Here is a 25,733-nt window from a genome sequence, read left to right as displayed (position 1 = left end):
TTTGTGTTAAAAACAGTGCTGTGGGATGAACACAGTCATTCTATGCTGATAATTGATTACAAGTCATTATCTTTGAAGACCCACTTTAAAGTGTGTCTGAAATGTGTCTCAGTTTTACCTCTTGTTTAACCTGTGCCTATCCAGAACTGTCATATCTCTGGGCTCTGGGTTCTTGTTTGCTTTTACTTCCTAGTGCACAAATGAAAACTTCTGATTTAATTTCATTTCTTGGGTATCTGTTTGGCTTTAGCCCCAAGGATCTGTAGGGAGAGACACGCTTCCATACCAAAATAGAAAATACATTTAACTCTACAAATATGGTCTGTGTGTCTGCGACTTGAAACTGCTATTTACAGCTGTGCTGGGAAGATTTCTTACAACCCCTAAGTACTCCAGCCATGGCTCTGATAAGTCGAAGGAGAATCCACCAAAACAGTTCTTTTGAGGTGTCTAAATATTAAATGATACCCTTGGTGCTCTCCCACACTGTCTTACTACAGTCCTACCCTCCTGCTAGCACAGGGCAAACACATTTGGCATTTTCTTTCTTCTAAGAAAGAGTCATTAATCTTTGGAAGGCCCAAATGAAATTCCTAGCCAAGAGCTAGCACAGCTTAGTGTAACAACTCTTCCAGCCAAAAGGCTACCTGCAGGTGATTTTCTCAAACGGGCAGTGCCATGGCCAATGCAATAGCTGGAAATACCAGGAAGGTGCTTTCAGTGTGATGCCTGCTGCAAACATTGTCAAGGGAACAGGATTCCCTGCATGGTGGGTGTACGCTGGGGACTTCCCACCTCCAATGAAGAACCTGGTGAAGGACACTCAGCTTCCTGGTGTGGCAGCATGAGGTGGAGGGTAGTGAGCCCAGAGAATTAGCTCATTAGTCTTTGCAGTTCTCACCTTTGAGGTACAAGGTTTATAATTTTATAAGATAATGGTTAGCAGTGGGAGAGACTCCTATGGATGACCTTTGCACCAGGCAAAACACACCTGTATGACTGCACCATGTATTTCACCAGGGGGAGAGAAGGTGCTAATTCTGCCTGCTGACTTACCTATCCCATTCAGTTTCTTTGAGAACTGAAACAATCACAGTGTAAACTGTGCTTTTAACCATAACTAGTCTCTTGAATTTACCCTTCTAATCCATCAGGCCCATGCTTTGAACCCCAGGGCTGGGAACCTGCAATTCCTCACTCTGAAACTATCAGCTGCTCCATGGATCTGTGTGGCCATCCCCAGGGATACCTTTTCAAAGCTGCAACTGCTAGTTAAGAAAAACCACTCCAATCTGCTCTTGCACACTGAAGCACGCAATTACACTAGCACTGAAGAGAGAAAAGAAGGATGCATAGCCCACATTCCTGTGCTGTGATGGACACGATTTTGCTCAAAATTTATGCAAGCCCTTTTTGTCCCAGACAATGAATTATTTGTGGGACCAGTGCCTTTCCTGCTTATTTCCAAAGACTTGTCAACATGGAAGCAGTTAGTTTAACATGGATTAATTTCTGAGTAGATTAGTCCATCCAAGTTTATACCCTGTATGGAAATGGAAACTCACAAAAAGAGGTTGAAGCAAATGCAGGGGGCTAATCTGGTTGGAAATGCAACGTTTTAATTAATTTGGCAAATTAGAAGGGATATCATGTTTGCTTTCTTGCCTACTAAAGCATGATTTCTCTTCAAACAGGCAGCCACTTAATGATGCAGGAAGGCTTGTAGTTGTGTGTCGGATCAGGTTAAATTGCCAGGGGGGTTAAAAAAGCCCCCTAAGCATCTTTTCACATAAACAAGTGAAGTGTGACTGCATGTGAACAAGCAGCCCAGAGAAACGAGGCTTGAGGGGCTCTCATGGATTTCCCCCCAGTTCCATTAACTTTCAGTCTTCGTGATTTCTTGTCATTAGACAGTAGCTGAAGTCTGTCAGAATGCATTAAGATAAAGAGAACACCTAAGTCAGGCCAACAATGTATTTGTCCCTGTGTTAAAAAAATGCTCTTGCTTTTAGCATGCTAAAACATTAAATCTTCCCCGCAAAACAGAGAAGCTAAAATCTGTTGTGGTTTGCATCCGTTGAAATTAGGCATGCCATGGATTAATTTGACCTGGAATGCTCTAAGATACAAAATTTCTGCCCAGATGTGATCTCCCTGTCTTAGGGCTCCTTTTCCCAACCATTTCTTTCAGCTGAAAATTCAACTTCACAAGATAAAAAAGGATAACTGCTGAATTTCATAGTATGTTCTGCCTGGCAAACAGGATAAAAACCCACCTCCCAGGCAACATATTCCCTCAGGGCTTGGTTTATTACAAGTTCATACATCGGTAATGTATATTAAGACCAATATATTTGAAGGTGCCTTTGACTATTTTCATATGCATGCCAAATTCTTTCTGCTCCTACAGTGATAAGGTAAGTGAATAAATTATTTCTACTACAAAATAACAGCAACTGGCTCATTGTGATATAACACAAATATAGCTTAATTTATTCTAGCCTGGTTATCTGAATTGCCTGCACTTGTGATCCTAACAACCCCAAATATTGTAAGTACACTGAATGGCTTTTGCAATATCAGTCCTGGGCATGAATCCAACAGCTCCTAGGGTAGTTGGCCTAAGGAGAGCATGCCTTTTATTCAGTCTGTCTTTCTAAATTACATTACTTGTCCTAAACTATGGAAGTGTCAGCTTCTAATGCTTTCACTATGATGCATTTAAATGTATTTGTAGCAAGCTGCCCTTGTAATTAAAGGCAATTACTAGAATATCTTTCCATCATAATGGGGATTTTCCTTAACATTTATCCATGTAAAAGTTCCACACAGAATTAATAAACACAAGCAATTTTAACCTCCATTAATTTATTCAAATGAGCTCCCCTGTGACTTAAGAAATGAGCAGAAATGATTCCTAGTATTTGCACATAGTAAAAGAAAAAAGGTCAAATATTGAATATAGTAAACAGTATCATCCCAGGGCACATGTAGTGTCATTTGTAAATGACATCTCAGTTCTCACCAAACGTGTTGATAGAGCTACCTTTAGTGACTTCAAAGCAGAAAATAATACTGACTCCTCTACAGTGCGATTACACACCACTGAAGCAATGAATGCTAATATTGAAATGGGCTGTAAGGCAGAAGTTTTATGTGGTGGTGGTGACTTCAGCCAGCCCCACGATTACAGCAGGATTGCTCTGAGGCTCTACTTCCACCCTAAAATCAAGTCTCTTTTGATGGCTAAATTTGCCATTTATTTCCATAGAATGTTTTCCTTGTCTAGTACAAAAATCCTGCAGAAACCAGCAGTTGTCATCTTGATGACTCACTTCTCTCCAAGGAATTCCTGCAAAAAATAACCGACAGGGAAAATTTGAAAGTATTCTTCCCTGCCTCTACACCTGATACTGTCACATGTCTGCTAGTGTCATGGGTTAACATTAAGTTACGCAAATAAAACCCAAACTTAATCCCTTCTTCTTTCCTCTGAAATAGCAGCTCCCTCCTTCACACTGCTACTTCATTCCCCGAAGCCGTACAACCTGGGAATTCACAAGAATCAAAAGCTTTAAAACATGAAAATATTGCAGTGCTCCATTTTTAAAGTGCATTAAAGCTGGTATTTCTCTAAAGAGCCAAACTTCCATCCTTTCAGTCTGATTTCAATCTGCTTCCAGGCATAGGCAAACAAATAGGGATTTAAAATGCGATCCTCTCTCCCAGCTCGTAAAGAGCTTTGTTCGGCAGCTGAAGACTCCCCATCCCCTCCTGCAGCCTCGTTGGATGGATAAGGAAGAAAATCCTGTGTTATGAGGATTAAATTGGACCATTAGCCAGCGTTTTACGTACAAGCATGCCTACATACATGATGCTCGTGGGGGGAGGATACTAAAGGCTTATTCTTGCACATCCACAAAGCAAATCCTTCACAGAGTGAGTTATCCCTGCTAACTTGTCCAGAACAATCCTGCTGCATGAAAGTGCTTTCCAGAGATGCTGAAAACAGCTGGATTGCTAATGGCTGCAAACAGAGCAGCCATTCTCTCTTACTGCACAGAGAAAGACTGTGAAATGAAGAGCAAGTGAAGAACAAGATGGATGAGATTCTGCTTCTCCAATCTGAAATAGTAGCAGCTAACACAAGACTTCTGGGCAAAATGTTGTTGTTTTGCTGTGTCCTGTAACGCGGTCTGCATTTTCCCCCAGTTTCTAAGGCGCCATTTCATTTTACTGGCATCTACCTTGTACTTATTATCCCCTCCTAAACCATAGGCTTTAACTTTTTTCAAATACTATTTGATACTCTTTTGCTGGGCTGCTGCTTTCCCCAAAGCGAGCATATCTGACATGAACTCTCTGGTCCTCTCTAGGAACCCAGGTGCTCTGGAGTTTGGTTGAACCAAAATACTTCTATTAATTTTAAAGAAAATCAGACCCTGTACTGCTGATAGTCCTCTGAAATGTAATAAAGAAATCATCTATTGTAATGGATTTAACAACTAGATCCACAAAAGTATACCCATATTATTTCAAGAGTAGAAACACGTGCCAGGTTTTCAGTTACTTAACAGCGGGAGATATTTCATCTCTTGTGGTACCAGGCTGAGTGGCCCTCGCATGGCCTCCTTCAGAAATCCTTTGGGTAATCCATGGATTTAGAACTCATGAAAACATCATCCTGAGCAGAAAGCCAGATTAATCGACCTTAGACGTAGGAAGAAATTTTTAAATCTACCTTCCAAAAAAAGCGCAATGTTAAAAAAAAATAAAAAAAATATATATTATTGTCTAATCTCTGCCATACCTGCATGCAGAAATTCCTCTGCAGTTTGGTGGTGCTTGCGGGGTGCACGCTACCTAATTCTGCAGGCTGTCGTGCTTCCTCTGCCTAGGATCATGTTGCCCTCCAGTGGCTGAACTGAAAAACAGGGAAAAAAGCCCACTGCGGTATTTTCTGCCTTAGAAATGCATCCAAAGAAGTCTACGTACCATGAAAGTGCAATGGCAAATACTAAGAAGCTACCTCATGCCAATTTTTAATATATTCATATAAGATGAATCCCTCCCTCCCTGTTCCTTTTAGGTATGCAATCTGAAGCAATCTTCAATCACGGGAGTGCATGCTGTTCTTTCTCCGGCATGGAAAAGCATTTAATGACAAGCCAATCCAACATTTTGATTTGCCCTTATACTTCAAAAGGTGTCCAAACCCATTTGCACATATTGTGCAAAGCAATCTCAATAATACATGCCACTGTAATGCATAAGTACCTCACATAAATACTTTTTTTTCAATAGCATGTGACATAAACACTGATAAATTTATACGTGGCAACAAAGGCACAAGGATTTTAGATACAAATATCTATGAAGTCTCAATGCCCCTCTGAGATGCCTCACGGCTTATTTTTTCAGAACATTTAGCATAATAAGGCATTTTCTGTGTTGAAAGTGAAGCTCCTTTCATGAACACCTGTGAGTGCTCAGCACTTACACAGATTTTACTGTATCTCAGACTGAGCATTAAGAAAATGTAACTTACATAACCACTGCCTACTGGTGAGAGACTTGGGTTCCAGTGATTTGTAAATCAGAACACAGGCAACCTACTGAACAAAACCAGAGAATTTAATTTTTAAAATGTTCTTTTTCAAATTTCTTATATTCATAAGGATTTCCTCTGTCACTCTCTGTCTCCCAATTTTTGTAACAAATGAGGGAAGAATCTTATGATTCCTTTAGTGTACTGTCCTAATTTTATCCAATATATATTGAAAAAGGCTATGGCATTGTGGTACAAAAAAAGTACCTGCTCCTGTAGCTGAACCTGTATCATAACATATAGACACAAAGTACTTGGTTTAAGTTGCAAGATAAACTTAATGTCAGAATTTCCTAGCATTTTGGAGCTGGACTTTTGCAACTTCAATGTTTTCTTTACTTTGTAAAGAAAAACACATTAAAGAAATAAAATGAAATTCTGTTATATAGACTCCTGACAGCTACGTGGGTTTCAGCTGGGTGAAACCTTTGGACCCACAGTATATGCTTCTGCCTTTTGAACTAATTAAATAAGTGACAGCTATGAGAGACTGTCCATTTACAAAAGTCACCTGCAATCAAGCAGCAACACCAGCAGCAAAATGTGATTAGAGATAAAACGGGAAAAGTCAGTGTCCTTAAACAGTGGAGATGTTTTCAAATCAGCTGAGCCAGGTGAATTTCAACTAAGGCAAATACAAAACTGGCTAAAGCAATCTCAGGAGTATTAATGATTTTCCTTAAAAAGATGGGTGAGATTACAGATATAACATCTACTTTTAAAAAGGGATGAGGGAGGACACAGATGTCAAGGAGTTACAGATTATTTGTGCTCCAGTTACTGGAAACTAGCATAATAAATAATTAAACCATTTATACCTGCTCAGATGATAATAAGTAAAAGAAAAAATGGAGTGGGTTCTTTTGTTTTGTTTTTAAAGAACAAATGGTGTCAAATCAACCCCACTTTTTTTTTTAATTTTATTTTTCTGAGAGAAAAACATAGGCTTTCTGGATAGAAATTATTTACCTTTGTTTTAATAAGGCTTTGATGCTGTTTTAAATTACATTCTCATAAGCAGGCTAGGAAGCTGTTGTGTATGTATAACAGATCTGCAAAAGCAACTAGAATGTTATACACAGAGCTGTGTCTAGTGGTTACCCCCAGCAGCGGCCATCTCAGGCTGAGCACTTCATGACTTGGCTGAAGACGAAACATGCTTATGAAATCTGGAAGTGACACAAAACTGAGAGGGATGGCAAGTACAATGGCAGAACTAAAAATTGATCATTACAGATTTCATAATGGTCTGAAAGAAGATGCAAGTTGTAAGACAAATGTGCCATTCTGTTCATCAGGTACAACAAACAGCAGGTGGAAGGACTACGGATGTGCAGTAATTCCACAGAACAGTATGTGCGTGCTACAGAAGCGCGTGATGCTCAAGGTGACTTCATGACAGTGTGAAAAAGGTAAATACCACATGGGGAAATGGGATAATAAACAGATTCGGCTTGTGAATTCATGCTTTACCTCTCTGTGACACTTAATACGGCCTCTGCTGGCGCAATACAGCCAGTGGAAGCTTTTACTCTGCTGCCTGAGACATGTACGTTAACTGCTTAGCCTGCAGAACAGAAAGGGGCTGGCCAGATGGAAAGAGGAGGCTGTAAATTCAGCAGCTAGGGTGGAGGGCAGTGAGGAGAAAAAGCAACAGTGACACTCTCAGAGCCTCTCAGCTCCATGTAGAAGGATTTCTGGGGCCGTTTCTGAAGCATTCAGGCTCCTCTGCAGTGGTGTAGGACTAAGAGTTGTGGGTAGCTTGTGTTTCAGCTGTGATCCACCGATTTGCCACAGTTCAGGAGCTTCTACGCTAGAACGTGTCTGGCAGGACACACCATGAGTCTGTATACTCTCCTAACTCACTACCTCTCCTTACAATGTTTTTCTTCAGTGTTTTCAGGCAAGGCTGAGTGGTGTGGTATAATGCTTCCTTATTTAGCTTTTTAATTTTCTTACTACAATAATTTCCTTATGTTTCCTAGCAGACTCATTTCCTTCCATTGCACAAACTAAACTGAAAATGGACAGAGCAGGTAGATCAACAGGTGAGAACCTGTTAAATCCCCAGAAGGATTTTTTTTTAATTATTTTTTGGCTAAGGCACAGTTTTTTAATGTGCCAAGTGTTCATGAGTCATAGATGGCCAGAGGACAAGCTCTGTGGACTTACAGCTGGTCCTCAAAGACTAGTTTTTCCTTAGAGAGTGAAACTGGTGTTTGAGATCTTTTCCCTGCAGATGTATTCCACAGAAGCAGCTAAGCAAAGACCGTCTGTGTGTTAGGTTTGCATCTCTTGGGAAGGACCATCAGGAATCACTAAACAGACATATTAAATGCTGGTGTTGGTCTGCACCACAGTTTTGGCATGTGCTTGCAAGCAGGTGTTTGGAAAGACCTCTTGGGAGAAGACAACTGTGCACACCTTATGAAGTCCAATGCAGGAAGATGCTAACAGATGCACTTCTAAGCTCTGCTTTGCTTTGAGTGCCAATTCCTGTCTACTTCATCTTCCAGCTCGCTGCCAGGCTTATACTGGTAGAAATACAAAGCTGATTGCTGTCAGTATCCTTGCCCTGCTTTGTTTATCTCTGTAGGAAATTCAGTTCGTAATTTCCCAGCGCACAGTTAGTGCATACTTCTGTATATGAACTGAGGTGAAGAATAGGTAATGATTGCAAAGTTAATTCTTCTGTGGAAAGTACTGCTTCATGTATCTGTTTCAATAAAACTATCGGGCTAGATCCCAGATGGCTACAGTATTCCTCTTTCCATGAGGCATTTATCGAAAGTTTTACCCTGTGGGCAATTGATTTCTCCCTCCCAAAAGAGGGAGAAAGGCCGTGTCATCTTTCTACTTTTACATTGAAGTCATTCACATTTGCTCAGAGCTGCCATAAGCAGCTGGGTCCCAGCTGCAACTCTCTGGATAATACATTCCTTCTTGTAACGCAACAGGGAAGCCATTTTCCTTGCTGCCTTGTAAAGGCATTGAGTGAAGTTAAACACAAGGCAGGCCCCTTACTGCTACTTCCCAAGAGTGTGTTTATTTAATGCAGGCTTAGTGTTTTGGGGGGAAGAAAAGTAACCAAAAAAAGGATTAAGCAGAGCAGTGAGTAAGAACCTCAGTGGGACTGAGATCTGACTCACTTTGTTGCAAATGAGATTACAGCTGATCACCCTGGATGTTGAGTCCTCTGAGATGTCACATATTTATTATTTATACCCTGAGACTGACATTCAGTAAAATGGAAATGGCCAATTAATCACAAGAATCTTTTGGCAAGTGTTTACAAGCAATGATCTTCAAGTCTTATTCCAAGCTAACAAAGCCCCAGTTTCTCAGGTGGAGCTGATTAGTCAGATCTGATGATTACCTATAAAGGGAGTTCTGTGCAGATTGCAAAGGAAATGAGGATTAAAGTTTGTTTCAGAAAAGATTAGACAGTTTTCATTTGAATGGTGGAAATAGCTCTGAGGCACCAGAAAATGCAAAGGGGGAATGTTTGGGTTTATTGTTTGTGTATTTTGCTGAGAGAGTTATAAGACCCCATTTATGCCAGGCTGAGAGTTAATGGATAGGAGGATCACATCAGGAATTTCATGGTTACAGGTGTCTTTAGTTTTACTCAGGCTTTGTAAAGGAACAGGATGCTGTACCTGGGCTGGGCATGCTAACCTTCCTGCACAGCAGAGATTCCTAGTTCATCCCCAGATTAGGTTTCTCTGAGTAATGTTTGCCATTACTGCTCTAGCTGTGAGAGTTTGGACCAAAGCCTGGGATTCAGCTTTTATGTGCAATCTAAGATTTGGAGGGAACTATGTAGGGTTTTGTGTCAATATTCTGTGCCAACAGTCAGAGCTTGGGTTTACTTCCCAACCCTGGCAGAAAAATAAAATATTATTTGATTATGAAGTCTAGCAAAATACTTTTCTGCTGATGCCATTGCTGATGAAGTTGATCAGTTCTTGTTTTGCTGTTCTTCCCATTTATACATTTGTGTGCACACATCTTTTGCTTTACGCCTAGACTGCAAGCTATGTTGGAAATTGGTTGGGGTGGGAGATTACCTGATTGCTAGACCAAGGAGGGGCTTTTGGTCTGTGGCAAGCACTCCTAGGGACTAAAGTAACATCAGGAACAATAATTATAATAGCAAACAGACCTCATTTCCTTGGCTGATTAATCTGAAGTCTCCTTAGAGACATGCAGGAAGACAACACAAGGCTTTCTCTTGTAATTGCTGACTGGATTTTTTGTCTACTGGTTTCCCATAAAATGTTTTTCATGTTGCCAAGCTGCTTTGTTCCTTTGATATGCAAAGTGCTTTGAAGAGAGGATCCCCAATTACTGATATTCCTGAAGTATGACAATGTAAAAAGGAGGGAAGGGGGATTTTTGTCTTCAGACATCACTTATAAAAAGGAAACACTTGTGTTTGCACGGTCAGTACTCTGGTAGAAGGTTTTTAGAGTGTTCATGTGAGACTTACTGTTTTGTAGCTATACTAGTATCACCACTTTGCACTCTGTTTTGAGAATAATTATAGATAATAATGTGTTTTTTGAGATACACTGAGAATGGAAAGAACACTGGTAATGCTATTCTTAAAGGACACCAGGAAGGTAACACAGAACAAGTACTCCATATACATGATGATGTATTTGCCATTCTCTGTACGCCTCTGCCAATGATTTAATATCCAACACATGCCAAGATACACATGATATAGCATGTATTGTACTTGGACTTCAGCAAGTATCAGCAGGTCTAAGTTTCATCAAACCACCTAGATGTAGTTTCACCCCAAAATTCTGTTGTTAATGCTGGGAGAAAGCTAGTATTGTGCCCATGTTTAATTAAATAATCCTGTCCCACTGGTGATCCATGACTTATCAGACGCTTCTGTCGAGCCCAAAGCCCCGTCCTGGCGGCCAGGGGGAATGGCTGCTCCCTCAGCAGCCCGAGCGGGACCCCCGGGCGTTGTGAGGAAGAGGCTGGAGGGCCCGGGGCGGGCGATGGGCGATGTGCCCCGTGGGGGGGGGCGACGGACGGGGCGAGTCAGGAGGTCCCGGTGGTGGGAGAGGGCAGGATGGCCACTCCGGCCCCCGAGACTCGCCCTGCTGCTGCCTCTCCTCAGGGACCCCAGCCCACCCAAACCAGGCTTGCCGTTGCCCACGCACTGCGCACACTACGGCCAAAATCGCAGGTACCGTCGTGCCCATGAGATGTGGCACTCAGAGAGCGGCTGGGGATACGGCCTGCAGAGAAAGATGCGGGGGCTATGCCACATCTCCCTTCCCCCTCACCCAGCCGGGCCACAGCCCGCCCAGCTGCTCTCCGCGGCCGGCCCCGGGCTAACTCGAGGCCGTGTGCCCTCATGGTGCCCCGCCGCGGAGACGCTGTGGGGCTGGGCCCAGCTGTCTCAACCCCTCCGCACCTCACCTGCCCTTCGCCTCGTCCCGCCCGCGCCGCCGCGGGGCGGTGCTGCCCCTCCCGCGGAACGCGAAGCGCCGCTGCCGTGTTCCCGGGGGGACTCGGATCGGACAGGGGGCGGTGCCGGCCGGAGCGCTGAGCGCGGCGCACCGCGTCCCGGAACGAGCGAGATGGCCCGCGGCGGCAAGGTGAGGGGAGCGGGGGTTTTCCAGCGTCCCGACAGCTTTGGGCACCCCCTCCCCACGCGCCTCGTCCTCCGGCTGGCCCCGGCCCGCTGTGGCGGCAGCGTGCCTCAGGGGCGGGGGCGCCGCGCAGGAGGCTTTGCTGCCTGCTTGGGCCTGGCTGGGCCCCGGGGGGGGCCGTGACAGCAGGGCCCCCTTGGGGGCCGGGGCCGCCGCTGCCCGCCTGTAATGCGGGAGCCGCTCAGCCTTCGGCCCTGGGCGGCCGCTTGTGCGGGGTGTTAGCGCCGCGCTGGCTGCGGGGGCTTATGGCGGCGCCCCGGGGCTGCTCCGGTGGGGCCTCTCTGTGCCAAACGTGGCCGGTCCGCTCATCCTCGCCTGAGGGAAGCGGCTTTGCCCCCCTAAGGCGGCTTGTCGGTACCGCCGGCGGCGTGGGGCCGAAGCGGCCGCCTTGCCATCCCTTCAGTGACCCGACTTCGGTGTTAGCAGCAAACGGCACAGCAGTCACGGCTGCAAAACTCGCCTGTGAAACCGATTGACTCCAAGCTGCTGCGGGTGCAAAGCTGTCTGGTACCAAAGCTGTCTGGTGCAAAGCTTCAGTACCGGTGTCTCCGGTTTTGAGCACGGGGCAGCTACCGCAGTAGTAATTACTGGTGCTTTTGCAGTAGCAATGGTTTTGCCCTATTAAAAATGCAGTTTGCTTATCTGGTATGTTTAAGGAATCCTGTTGGTGAACGCTGTGTTAAGGTCTCTTCTGATACAGGGTAGTTTAGTGTCTGTCAAACACAGGTTTTGTCTGTGCTGCAGGCTGAAGTGCTGCTGCAGCAGTATCTTTCTTAGTTCTGTTATAACGAGCTTCAGCACTGAGGTTAGAGATAAAGGCAGGTTCATTCAGTTTTCACCCTTATCAGTACTTGAGCAGTGCAGATTGATGTTAGCTCAGGTGTGACAGTGTTCTCTTACAATCACATGCTGAGCATCTTAAAAGCATTGCTTAGTATACTGTGCCTGAAGATTGTAGTACTGGATGCTCAGGGGTGAGATGCACAGAGGTTACTAACAGATGAAGAGACATATAGAGGAGGATTACCAAAAGAGAGACCTGCCCTCTTCCTGAAAGAGGATTCTGCGTACCTGAATAGATACTGGGCTTGGAGTTTGCTGTCTTCCAGAAGAGCATGTTAGCACTTGGCACTTGATCGTTTTTTCTGAAGCAGAACAGCAGGTTTTCAGTCCTGCACTTGTTTGGTTTTTTTGCAGTCATCTTGCCAGCTGTGAAGAGCAGTTTTACCTGGTTTGGACAACAGGATTAGTTCAGCTGCGAGCTGTTGTGTGTCTTGAGGCAGAACAGCAACAAGCTGAGGGTCTGCAGCTGCTGATGCTGGTAGAGTAAATCCTTAGGCTGGCAGGTGAAGAGTAACAAGGCTCTTCTGAGAACCTAGTGCAGTTTCAGTTACTGACTCTGTTCTACTCAAGGATTTCACAGACTTAGGTGACTCAGAGGCATTAATTCCTGGCTCCCAGGGTAGCCACTAATAAAGGCAAAGTAAGGAACAAAGTGTGGAGACTGAGTATAACCTGCTGAATGTCTTGTGGAGCCCTGTTGCTCAGCCTTCTTCCTCTTGCCTTGTCTTGGGAGGATGCAGGGAGTTAAACCAGTGCTTGTTAAAATGGTGGGGGAGGTACACAGTATATTCTGGGAAAAGGAGGGTAAGAAAATAGCTTGACCACTGCTAATACACAACATCAGAGAGCTAATCTGGGTAAGCTGTTCTTAAAGACTTGATATTAGGAATTATCTATTTGGATGACAAAAAGAATCAGGTTCTTTTTGTTGATGTTTAAAAAGGTGTATATATATAAGTTATTTTATAACTTGAGTTATTTGCATAGCTGTATACAAGAGAGCTTAGACCAACGCCTTTTCTTTCTGTTCATCCCTTTTGCCTTGCAAAAGTAAACTATGCATCTTGTGCTGCTTGACAATCTTCTCGTTTATTGCCCACATCCTTTCGGCAGTTTCATGTCTTGCAGAATTGAGTGTATTTTGCATTTTAAAACAAGGAGACTTGGCTCCAGCCTATGTAATACCTAACTTTCCTGTGTTCTGGCAAATAATTTAAGCTACTGGCAGTCCACTTGGCAAGATTTTGATCTACATTTAAAGAACCTTGCTTTAATAAATGACAACAGATTTGAGCTGGCCTTTTGTCAGTGTTCTTGGAGATGCATGGCATAATTTTGCTGAATTTCCATACAGCTTTATTGAGCTGGATGATAAAATTGCTTAGGTTAATTAAGGTAAGTAGAGTCTCTGGACTTGGAACTTGAGAGGAACTTAGCAAGAGCTGAACAAGAGAAAATGGCTTCTTTTAATTTGTTTTGTTCATGTACTCATTTATAAATCAGTTAAGGGGAAGACTTGGGCAGTGTTATATATAGATCAGTTAAAGCGATGATCAGAAATGCAAACATATATGCTAGCTTGTGGGATTTAAGCCCCTAAATTGAAATCAGAGTTCATCCTTCTAGGGCATTAAGAGCTTAGCTGTGCGCTGCAGACGCTGGTGCTCACTGCAGGATACCTCCAGTAGCATAAATGTTCTGGCTCTCCCTGGAGGCTATAGGAATGTTGTCATTCTTGCCGTTCTTAGGTTAGACCAAAGAGTGATCTCTACAGCTATTATGAGTGACTGTGAGGTCTGGATGTAGCTGTAGAGTTTAGGGAGGAAGCTTGTATCTCCACCTTGTGTTGTGCAGATATACTGTATTGTGTTGTGCTTGTAATTGTTAGCCAAGCTACCTTTGTTCTATTTCCTAGTGTAGAAGAGCCCTTGGATCCCAAATATGTTCACGGGGTTGTACAGAAAGTGCCTGTATTAACAGATTATTGTGTAATACAGGATTTTTTGTATTTTTGACTGTGCGTGGTACAGGATTAAATGACTCTCAGTTGAGTGCAGTAATACTGGTTCTGTCCTCCACCATTGTCTCTTATTAACAGTTATTATGAAAGAAATTGATGTAGTTTGATTTCTAGGGGTTTTTTATGTACCCTTTTAAGTAGTTACGCTTATATTGGCCCTTTTGCATTCTTACTCAGTATTGTCTTTCCTTTCCAGGTGGCCATAGTGCTGTGCCTGGATGTAGGCTTTACAATGAGTAGTTCTGCCCCTGGTGAGGAGTCTTCACTTGAACAAGCTAAGAAGATTATGATGAAGTTTGTGCAGCGACAGGTATGTGTGATAAAAAAACCGTTAAAAAAGGAGAGGAAGCAATAACATCTGTGACATATTTTCCTCATTTACTAGTAATTGAAATAAATGAGAAATGAGTAAGAATTATTCTGTTTTTATGCAGGAGTAACAGTGCTTTTTGTTTCAGCTGTGCTTTTGTGGATGAGGTGTGGTAGTCTTCAGGGCAGTAGAAAAGGGGAAAACAGGTACTCTCTTTCTCTAAAATGTTTCAACACCCTTAAAATTTACCACACTGAAGACTCATTTCAAGGACTGAGTTGGCCAATTTTACTTGTTTTATCCCAGATATCCTCATGTCAATCTGTTAGTTTAATTATATCTAAATTAGTAAACTCTCTAAGATTACATTTTGGTAGGATAGCACTGAAGAAGAAAGAAAAAGTAAATCCACTGTATCTGACATTGTTTCTTAATTAGTTCAGCTAGCTGGAGTGTCCTAACATAGCTGTGTGTAAATCTACCTGTGTTTTTATTCCTGTTTTGTATTTTCTCTATTTCCAGGTTTTTGCTGAGAGTAAAGATGAGGTTGCTGTAGTTTTGTTTGGCACTGATGCTACTAGGAATAACCTTGCCAGTGGAGATCAATACCAAAACATTACTGTACATAGGTCACTAATGCTACCAGATTTTGATCTGCTGGAAGACATTCAAGATGTGATTAAGCCAGGTTCTGAACAAGCAGACTGTATCCTTTCGTAGTAGAGCGCTTTTTGAACTGATTCAGCTGCGTAGGTGACAGGAAGTTAGTGTTGTGAAATGGACTCAGATTTGCCTCTGAGGTTTTAACTACTACCATAGTTCAACTGATTTGTGGTTGTAAGTTTGTTCAAGAGCAGATTAGCTGCTTTTCGACATTCTTTTAGGCTAGAAGCGGGAGTCTTGGCCTTAGGGAATTATTACTTTTACAAAGTGTTCTGTTAATTAAAGAGAACAAAAGATAGCAATAATATAATTTTAGGCCTCAAGGCATGTGTTTTTTAAAAATAGTGCCACAGAACTTGGTTTATGCTTTTTCAGCAAATAAAAGTATTATTTATGAAATATGTCAGCAGAAGTAGCAGAAGCCAGAGAGAAGAATAGAAGTTTATCAGACTGATTGCTATATAAAGTATTTGTAACATTGCCAAATGTCACTCGCTGGTTTGAATATTGTTTATGTTTGAATGTGTTCTGGTTTTAGGTGCATAAAGTGAAGAGTTTTAAAAGAAGATGATCTATATAGTGTCCTCTGTGTGTTTCATTTACATACCGTTCAACTTCCTGTGTTTTGTTCCCTCTTTCTGGCCGTAAAATGATTGCTGTGAGCTCGATTCACTGTCAGAGCTGTTTCGGAGAAGTGTGCAGCCAGTCAGCTGTACCTTAGCAGAAGCAGTCATGTTCCTTTCATGGGTAGGCAGGTTTGTGTGCAGTGATAAAAATATGTTCCCAATGAAAATTGTGCTGAGGAAGAAACTTATCAAGAAATTGTCTGATGCAGATATTTTGGAGGAAAACTTGCATGGGAAAATAGTACCCATTGAAAGTACAACTAAATTTTTTTTGTGGGTGCAAAGTAATTTGTAAATATTAGATTGCTGTTTCATTGGACTTGAGCCTCCTCACTGACAGTTAAAAGATTGGGCTCTGCAGCAGTCTTTTTACTGTTCAATCAGATAAATGGGGAAGAGACAAGATCACAAAACAGACAAATTTTATAGGAACCTCTTGCACAGTAGATATTTGAAGAGTTCTTGTCTCAATAAATTTTGCTTGTTTGCTTGTTAACTAAAATGCATATTTGTCAGTGCTCGGGAGGAGGTGAAAACAGAAGATTATTTCATAGGAAAAACTTTTGTGACATGATTCATGTTCTGTGATTTTTCGTATTGAGATTTTTCTTAAACTTGCTTAGTTCTGGATGCAATTATTGTGTGTATGGACTTACTTCAGAAGGAGACAATGTGAGTATGTAACCCAAAGCCTTTTACAGAATTCTGACCTTGCACTTTGGAGCTGATCTGATTTAGAAAAAAAAAGAACAGCCTCAAACCCTACTCCAAACATTAAGAACAAACAACATACTACAGGAGTCTGTCCCTGAAGAATCCCCAGGAGAGATTTAGTGTCTTGAGATGATCTAAGAGCTTTCTGATGCAACTGGGAACTTTGCAGTAGATTTGTGAGAATATTAATGCCACTATATGAAGCATGAATACTTCACTTAATGTTGCATTTGTGATCTCTTTTCAAAAAAACGTTAATTCAGATGCTAACATGGCTAGAAAAGGGCTACCAGATTTATAAGGGTGATGGTGTTTCTTACTACAAAAAGAAAAAAAAATCAGAAAGGTGACTTTGTTCAGCCTAGTAAAGACTGTCGGAGATGAGGTGGGTCTTTGTAAATACACAGGCTGTGGGAGATAAACAGTGTGTTTTCTTACTGCACCTTTAAGCTGAAAGAAAATGTTGTCACAAGTGTTACAAAGTTGTCAATGAATGTACTTAGACTGGAAATGTGACTTTCTGACACTCAGTGAACTGATGGTCTGGGGAAATCGAGATTGAACATGTTGTTAAAGAGATTATGCAATCTAACTGTGAATGCAGAAGACAAGACTTAGGGATGTAATTTATATTTTTATTAATAAAGTCCAGTTGGTGTGGAAAGTTGTATCAATTTAACAGTTAAAACTGAGTTTTGAATTAAAATCACTGGATTAATGGCAGTATAACCTTGAATACCTAAAAGCAACTGCTCTTGTTGTCTTGTGGGTAAGTTTTTGGTATGCACTGAACACTTTGATACAGATTTTACCTTCAGTTGAGAAAATACTATCAGGTAAAAATTCAAGAAGATCACCCTTATGCTTGAATATCCAGATAAAAACTGTATCAGTTTAAGTGAATTTTGTTCTTTATCTGGCAGAACTTTCTAATGTTTACTGTTACTGCTTCTTAGTGTATTAAATAGGCTTTAAAGTCCATCTTATCCAGTGAATCCAATGAATTAGTTTACTAAAATGGAACTCCCACCAGCAACAGTAATTTAAAATACATTTTCCATTTTCACAAAAGCAGACTCACAGCTGCAAAGGAAATATCCAGTATAATCAGTAAACTACCTAACATATTTTATTAGCGTTTTATTGACATTGGTGACAATTGGCAGAATTCCATTCATGTATGTGTGGTTAGTGATTTTATACAGTCACAGGGCCAGTCTTGTCAATTTTAGGGGGCAGAAGTGAGTAGGGGGAAATCATATAAAAGTGAAAACTTAGCAATGATAGAATAACTACCAAGTAGGTTTGTTTGCTTGGGTTTTTTTACAAGTATATTACTTTGGTAAAGCTTTAGTTTTCTGAGGAAAGAATTAGGAAAAGGCCTTATAGATAATATTCCTGATATATGTGAATGTTCTGTTTGTATTTTAAGAGGCAAGAAATACGAGAAGAGACACATTGAACTGTTTACAGACCTTAGTAGTCCTGTCAGTGAGGATCAGCTGGAAATTATCATTGCTAACTTGAAGAAAACAGGAATTTCACTTCAGTTTTTGTAAGTATGGAAGTGGCTGTTGTACACTATGCATTTTTTTTAAAGGGACATTATTATTATTTCTTAATAATGATCATGAAGGAGCTGGTGATCTGTTCATGTATTGGTTTCATAGATGTGTACCAGTATGTAATATGATTGTTATAAGTACTTCTATCAATTACATATACCATCAATTCCAGTTATGAGCCAAGTCCCCTTGATTAAGTGATATGCAAATACATGTTAAGATGCTGGCTGCTACTCTAGTTCAGCTTAGCCATAAGTCTAAAATGGGAGACAAACGAACGATACAAGCAGATATAGCCTCAGAAGTAGTGGTTTTGTCACAGCAACAGCCTACATACTTTTAGGTAAGGGAGTTACTGGGAGAAAATAATGAGGCAGTGTTGCAGATGTTTATAGCCTGATTCTGGTGTTAGTAGAAAAGCAAGTCTGAAGAGAAGGATTATATTCACAGTGATGGGCTTAGAAAATTTAAGTGGAAAATGGAAGCAATGTCTTAAGCTTATGACAGAAATCCCTTGGCTGTCTTGGTATAGGTATAGGCATTGATTTGAAGAATCAATGGCGGCGCTGAGATCTGTATTAATTGTTGCACGTGATGGTAACATAAGCTGTAGGCCTTCTTGTAGGAGTTTTATATAAGAGCAAAACTTTGTGTGAATGTTTATGTTTGCTGTTTATCACAAATAATGTCACAGGAGAAATTTAAAGCCACAGTTTTACTTCTGACCATTTAAATATTAATTTTCACCTAGATTCAACATTCTGTAAGGTGCAATGTTGTGAACTTGAAAAATTCATTGCAACCATTTGCGGACCCATCTGCAAGATACCAGAGGGGTTAGGTAGGAAAGCATGACTGAAAATCGTGGCCTGATTCTCCACACATTTGTTGCCTGTGCTTGGGAGAGGCTGAACGTAAAAATGTCAGACTACTCTCAGGTTCTGTCTGCACAGCAAAAGAAGGTGAGCTTGCAACATGCCTTGACGTGCCCCTTTTAGCTTAGTTGAGCAATTGTTGGCACTGGAGGCAGGGGAAACACAACACCATGAACCTGAGTGCATCTTGCCAGCCAGAGTATGTCTTTCAGAGACCTGATATTTAGCCTGTGCTACCTTGTCTCCATAGCTGTAGTTTGCTCTGCAGACTAGCACAGATGCTCCCACAAGGATTTAACATTGCAGTTCTGTGTGAGTTTTCTGATAAATCTTTACGTTTTCTTTGTGACAAAACAAAGGAAAGGCCCAGTGGCTGATAGAAGCACTAGGGAAATGTTGCTGTTACAGCATTAGCTGCAGATTTACACCTTGTCTCACAGCCATGCAAGCAAATGATGCTTTGAGAAATACACGTATAAATGTAAAATACTCAGGATACTGGTTTAAAAAAATAATTTCTTGCTAAACCTTGTGCTTTTGTTATAACCCTTGCTTCCATCTCTTATGCCCTATTTATTGATTAGATTGTAACTTGTGGCAGATAGTTGGTTTTCCTCCCTGTTATCAAGTGCCAAGCAAATGCTGAACACTGTGTGGCTTTGGGTATTATACAGTTCTCGTCACAGGATTAAAGTAATGTAACTTATGTATCAGAAGTTTGAAGCTTTTTGCTGTCATAACAGCTTTAAAATACAGTTTCTCTATTTATCAGTGGATGCTGCTTCCTATAAAGGCATCAAACACTTTGCTGAAGTTTGTTCTTTAATTCTGCTGTGTGTGACATTGTTGTGCATATTGTTAACTGCTAATGATGTGTTGCTCCACAGATAAGTTTAGTGAGGACTAATGAGGTGAAACTAAAGTAGAGATCTGTAGGCTGCTTTTCAAAAACCTAATACAATGGTAAAATTCTTCTGCTTTGTGGAAATGTGGTAAAAGGTATCATGTGGTTCATTCAAAATCGGATCAAATGAAAGATTTGAAAAATCTGCAGGCGTTGTCCAGGGCGCAGGGTAGAGGATCTTACACGTCCCTCTTTTCTGTGGTTATTATATTTAGTTAACTCTGTTACATTTTGAAGAGCAGCAAAATCATTTTATCTATAACCCCTGGCTAAATTTTTAAATCTGATTCTTGAAGTGCAGGAAAATGTGTCATCTTCAGTCAGAAATTCACCTAGTGTTGTAAGCTATTAAAATCTCAGAGTAACATTTATTCCAGAGCTACCTAATAGCCCCACTGCAGACAGAGTCCCATTTGCTGGCATTTGGAGCTGAAACAGCATCACAGGCCTGGACTGGCCTTTAACAAGTCATTTAGAGCAATCCTTTACTTCAGACTGGGTCAGTTGTATGTATGTCATTGCTGAGCGGTGTTTTTCTAATCTTTTTATAAAGACTTCCAAGTGATGGAGACTGTTCTGTCTCCTCAGGCAGTTGGTTCTAAAATTTATGGTTTGAAATGCCTTTATCAGGTTTTTGGATATCTGACCTGACTCCATGATGCAATTTGAGTGCAGGCTCTAAATGTAAAGCCTTTGCCACTGTCTCCCTCGGCATTCTCCTGGAGAAACTGGCTGCTCATGGCTTGGACGGGTGTACTCTACGCTGGGTAAAAAGCTGGCTGGACGGCCCAGCCCAAAGAGTGGTAGTGAATGGAGTTACATCCTGCTGGTGGCCGGTCACAGGTGGTGCTGCCCAGGGCTCAGTATTGGGGCCAGTTCTGTTTACTGTCTTTATCAACAATCTGGACAAGGGGATTGAGTGCACCCTCAGTAAGTTTGCAGATGACATCAAGTTGGGGGGAAGTGTTGGTCTGCTTGAGGATAGGAAGGCTTTGCAGAGGGATCGGGACAGGCTGGATTGATGGGCTGAGAGCAACTGTATGAGGTTCAACAAGGAGAAGTGCCGGGTCCTGCACTTGGGTTACAAACAAAGCTACAGGCTTGGGGAAGAAAGCAGCCAGGTAGAAAAGGACCTGGGGGTGCTGGTTGACAGCCAGCTGAACATGAGCCAGCAGTGTGCCCAGGTGCCCAAGAAGGCCAACAGCATCCTGGTTAGTATCTGAAACTGTGTGGCCAGCAGGACTAGGGGAGTGATGGTTCCCCTGTACTTGGCACTGGTGAGGCTGCACCTTGAATCCTGTGTTCAGTTTTGAGTGCCTCACTACAAGGAAGACATTGAGGTGCTGGAGTGTGTCCAGAGAAGGGCAATGAAGCTGATGAAGGGTCTGGAGCACAAGTCTTATGACAAGTGGAGAGGAGGAGACTCAGACGGAACATTATTGCTCTTCCCAGCTACCTGAAAGGAGGTTGTGAGGTGGGGGTAGGTCTCTTCTCCCAAGTAAGGGTAGGTCTCTTCTCCCAAGTAACAAGTGATAGGACAAGAGGAAATGGCCTTAATTTACACCAGGGGAGGCTTAGAATTGGATGTGAGGAACAACTTGTTCACTGAAAGGGTGGTCAAAGATTGGAACAGGCTGCCCAGGGAGGTGGTGAAATCAGTCCCTGGAGGTGTTTAGAAAACACGTAGATGTGGAGCTTACTCGTGTGGTTTAGTGATGGACTTGGCAGTCCTGGGTTAATGGTTGGACTTGATGATCTTTGAGATCTTTTCCAACCTAAGTGATTTTGTGATTCTATGAATATAAAGAACTGATTGTTCCCTTCCTATCTGCAACAGCCTTTTATATTTAAGACTGTCTTGCCCTCTGACTCCCTTTTCTACAGGCTTTATTTTGTTCAATCTTTTTTCACAGATCTTGTTTTCTAATCAGTGTTCCAATGCCTTCTTGTTATGTGGGCATCTTTCTTTGCGTATGATGCTCAGAACTGGTGCAGCACTCTGGTCAAGATATTACCAATACTAAGTAGACTGAAACACTACTTCATGTGTTTTGCAAACCATGTGGCTAGACTGCAACTAGATAGAAAACAATGATTATGATACAATTTTTGTTTTGTTCTTGGTTGGTTATTTTAATTAAGAAGAAAGTCAAACTAACTGCTTCTGCTTGTGTTCTTAGTCTCCCATTTCCAGCGGATGTTGATGGAGGTGGAGATACAAGTGCCTATGTACGTTCTCATGTGCACAGAAATTCTTTCCCAAGAAAGGCTTTAACTAAGCAACAGAAGGAAGGCATTGATGTGGTGAGGAAACTTATGCATACTTTGGACCAAGAAGGAGGGCTGGAAGAAATTTATACTTTCAGGTAAACTTGGCTATTCCTCTTTATCATACTGTAAATTTACTTTTTGATCTCTTTCCTGAAAGATAAAATGAATAAGTAATCAGTCACATGGTTTCCAGTTTCACTGAAGTCAGTGAATTCTACTTACTGTACACTCAATCCCTTTCAAACAGCTTCTTCAGCGGCTTTTGAATAGGTAAAAAACTTACAGATTTCAGTGGAAAATGAATTTTCTATATCTGTATTTAAAGAAAAAATCAGTTTTTTTCCATCTTTAGTACTGGATTTTGGAGGGAATGTTTCTATAAATGAGATTTGAAAAGCATGCTTTCGAACAGTTGGAATTTGTGACATAGTGCAGGTAGAACATCTGCGTTTAATGGTAGTCTGTTCCTTGATCGCAGACTTGTTTTAGCTTACTAGTTTATCAAACTCCCTCAGATGGTTTCAGTAATGTTTGTTGAATCCTGCTCTTTAATCACAGACTACTGTGCCATTATGCCAATCAATTTACTTTTTAGCAACATTCCTAACGGAAGAAATGAAAGATGTTTTTTCACGTCATGTGAAATGATGTGAAAAATGAAAATGAAAAAGAAAGTGAAAGTGGAAAATGAAGAATGAAAATGTATGTGTGTGTCTGAAAAACTGTAGCTAATGAGATATCCAAGGCTTTTCCACATAGGTGTTGTCTCAGTTGGAGAACAAGCAAAATGCATCTATACGCCGTATAGAAGTCTAATGTTACTGTTGTAGTAGTTGTATTCTACAGTTAGGAAGTGTGATCTTTTAGACTGTGTTTTGCAGGAAGCTTAGTAGACCATAGTTGTAATGTGGTTATCAAGTGTAATTTTTAGCTGAGGGTGGCACCTGAAAATATGCTATTATTCATAATTTTATTTGTGGGGTTTCCTTCCCTCACTCCACCCAGCTGCTGTGCTTTGCACCTCAGCGTCCAGTTAAACTGTTAATTGAGCATTAGAATGGGTTAGTGAGGAAACATGTATCACTGTGTGTGTGTTCCATACTAGTCAACAGAGCAGTCCGAGTCTCAGGAGAAAAGCAGGCTTTGTCATTGCATCAAAAGACTGCACACAAAAGCAGTATCTTTTTGTGCCCGTTTAACCTTTAGGATAATCCATAAGCATAAAGCTACTATGGGCTTGGCCCCTTCTTTATATATTTTTTTGGTCACATGTTCTTGCTACTGTATAAGATGTTGTGGCATGCTTTCAGGGGAAATCCAAAATCTTTGGATAAATAGGCATTTGGCTAGTAGATTAAAGCTTTATTTTTTTAAGTTATTTAAGAATATGTGAGGTTTTAGATGCAATTAAGTTGCTTATCAAGCTTTAAGAAGTCAGCCTTGCAAATCTGTCATGATAGTTTACCAACACAGATACACTCTCTGTTTTCCTATATTCATTATTCCTGCTGGTAAAAATATCTGAACTCTTGTGAAAATAAAGTCATTCCAGGAAAGTAAGTTGTTATATTTTGTAGGGTTTGGTATTTTGACTGTTGGACAGGAGGTGCTTCTGCAGTCTCTGAGTTTTGGGGGAAGGGATTGGAAAGCAAAGAGACTTGTTTTTAAAATACAAGTTGAAATGTGTATTTAGTAGGTTTTTATTGGCTGAGTCTTCTTTGATAAGTGAGCGCTTTTCTTCTATAAATATAAGAAATTAATGGGTAGAGTTAAGTTGAGCTTGAATGGCATTTTTGGGCATTTGACACTTATGTATTTGACTTTCACATTCATCCTTAAATGTATATGTTGCAGTACTATTAATGCTGTAATAACAAGTTCTTTTTCAAAATTCTCTATCGGTGTCTCTGTTGCCCAGAAAAATAATTTTTCCTCTCTTCCTTCTGGAAAAAAAAAAATTAAAAAGGAAATGCAATGCTTTTCTTACTATAGAAATCCCAGTGTTTTTCTCCTTTCATTGTGCTTCTGTTAGAATTAACACCTACCACCACCACCACCAACCACCCCCCTGCTTATACTAAGAAACTTCAGAAATAGAATACCAAGTTGAATTCTGTACTAATGTTTTTAGGAGTTGATCTTAATATCTGCCAGACAAGTGCTTTAATCAAGAGAGTTAGATTTTGGGTTTTATCATCATGTGAAAAATGCGAGGTCAGCACTGTGTTATCTTTGCTTTATCATGCAATAAAAAATAATTTTGAGTGCTTTCTCTGCATTGGAATTTTACAACAAAATAGCTGATGCAGTTTGTATTAGCTGAAAGCTGTTCTGGGGTGCAAGTCTATTTGATTTCACAATTATGCATTATAAATTACTTCTACTGTAAATTTTTTATTTTTGGACTCCATTATATAAAGGTACGCAATTAACACTTTTTAGTATAAAATCATTACAGTTACTTTTTTTTTTTGTTTGGTTTATGAGCTTGTATATATGCTATTTAAGCTAGGAATACTCAAAGTAACTTGTTTCACTCTAACAGAATGCCCTGAAAATAATGAGTTCATTAGTACTGTATTCAAAAAAAGTGTCAAAATTAATTACCACACAAACAAAAAATCCTGTTAATTGAAACTGGATTCTTCATTTCTTCACCTCCACTACATAAAACATTTTACCACTTAGATAGTCTTTTCGAATTTGTGTTGTTCCGCTAACTACATGCCCTAATTGGGTGAGCACAGATAAATGTAAAATGCTTAATAAGCAATTGTGTAGTTTCATCACAAGGCATACCGTCTTTAAGTCCTAATGTCACACCATCATAAAGGCTCAAGATGGGAATAATCTACTGTATCACTTCTTTTTTTTCATTCGCTTTTTCTGACAATAGTTAATGACAAGATTATTCATACAGTTTATTTTCTAATGCTTTATGCAGTCTAAACTGAAACAATTGGAGTCCTGCATCTCCTTGAAGAGAGAGTGTATTGTCTGTGATATTTTATTACAGTTCATCAGAGTTCATTTCTGTTCTCCTGATTCCTTCATTTAGCGAGAGCCTGGAGCGTCTTTCAATGTTTAAGAAAATGGAAAGAAGACCTATGGCTTGGCCTTGCCAGCTCACTATTGGTTCTAATTTGTCTATAAGGATTGTGGCCTACAAATCAGTAAGTTCATAAAATCGTATGCTTTAGTGGATTTTGGCAGCAAGTTAGGTGCAGCTGCATGCTTTTTCCTTAAAGCTAAGAAAATAAAAGATAAAACAACATCCAAAATAATTATGGTAGGGATTTTATGTGTGTCGAAGCCATACATCTAGAACTGTGGTTCCCACAGCAACTCTAGCTTCACCGTATTGAACACATATGTTACAGAAGTAAAATTCACGATGTACAGAAATAGAAATAATTGCTATTTACGTTTTGACACTTAATGGTATTGAAGTTGAAGAACCTGATTAAGGATGCTGTGATTGTGTGCAGCTTTCCATTCTATGTCAGGGATGTGTCTGCAGCTCGATGAGACTTAGATATATTTCTTAAGCCCTAGGCATGAGAGGAGTTATGCACATGTGTATGTAAAATGGTGGGTGTAAATGTTTTACCAGCTATTGTTTCAAATCACATCTATTGTTATTTTGGACTTGGAAA

General features: G+C 40.9%; 1 protein-coding gene and 1 long non-coding RNA gene across 2 annotated transcripts in view; one reads left to right on the top strand and one right to left on the bottom strand.

The window, feature by feature from the left end:
• Positions 1–355: 355 nt before the first annotated feature.
• Positions 356–11,129, bottom strand: LOC129784975 (uncharacterized). The gene is made up of 3 exons (XR_008748322.1): positions 11,054–11,129; positions 4,811–4,924; positions 356–3,352 (listed from the first exon to the last, which is right to left on the bottom strand). It is a non-coding gene; the product is annotated as an uncharacterized LOC129784975 (long non-coding RNA).
• Positions 10,719–25,733, top strand: part of XRCC5 (X-ray repair cross complementing 5) — a 54,380-nt gene continuing 39,365 nt past the window's right edge. The window contains exons 1-7 of the mRNA XM_013299359.3: positions 10,719–11,232; positions 14,346–14,459; positions 14,982–15,165; positions 16,372–16,420; positions 17,895–18,017; positions 21,987–22,172; positions 25,136–25,250. Coding sequence (XP_013154813.2) covers positions 10,837–11,232; positions 14,346–14,459; positions 14,982–15,165; positions 16,372–16,420; positions 17,895–18,017; positions 21,987–22,172; positions 25,136–25,250 — 1,167 coding nt within the window. The 5' untranslated portion in view covers positions 10,719–10,836. The remainder of the gene's footprint in view (positions 11,233–14,345; positions 14,460–14,981; positions 15,166–16,371; positions 16,421–17,894; positions 18,018–21,986; positions 22,173–25,135; positions 25,251–25,733) is intronic.

This window comes from Falco peregrinus, chromosome 8 (assembly GCF_023634155.1).
Source record: "Falco peregrinus isolate bFalPer1 chromosome 8, bFalPer1.pri, whole genome shotgun sequence".
In the NCBI taxonomy this organism is placed as follows: domain Eukaryota; kingdom Metazoa; phylum Chordata; class Aves; order Falconiformes; family Falconidae; genus Falco; species Falco peregrinus.
The sequence above is the reverse complement of the archived record's forward strand: the minus strand, read 5'-3'. Positions and strand labels throughout refer to the sequence as shown.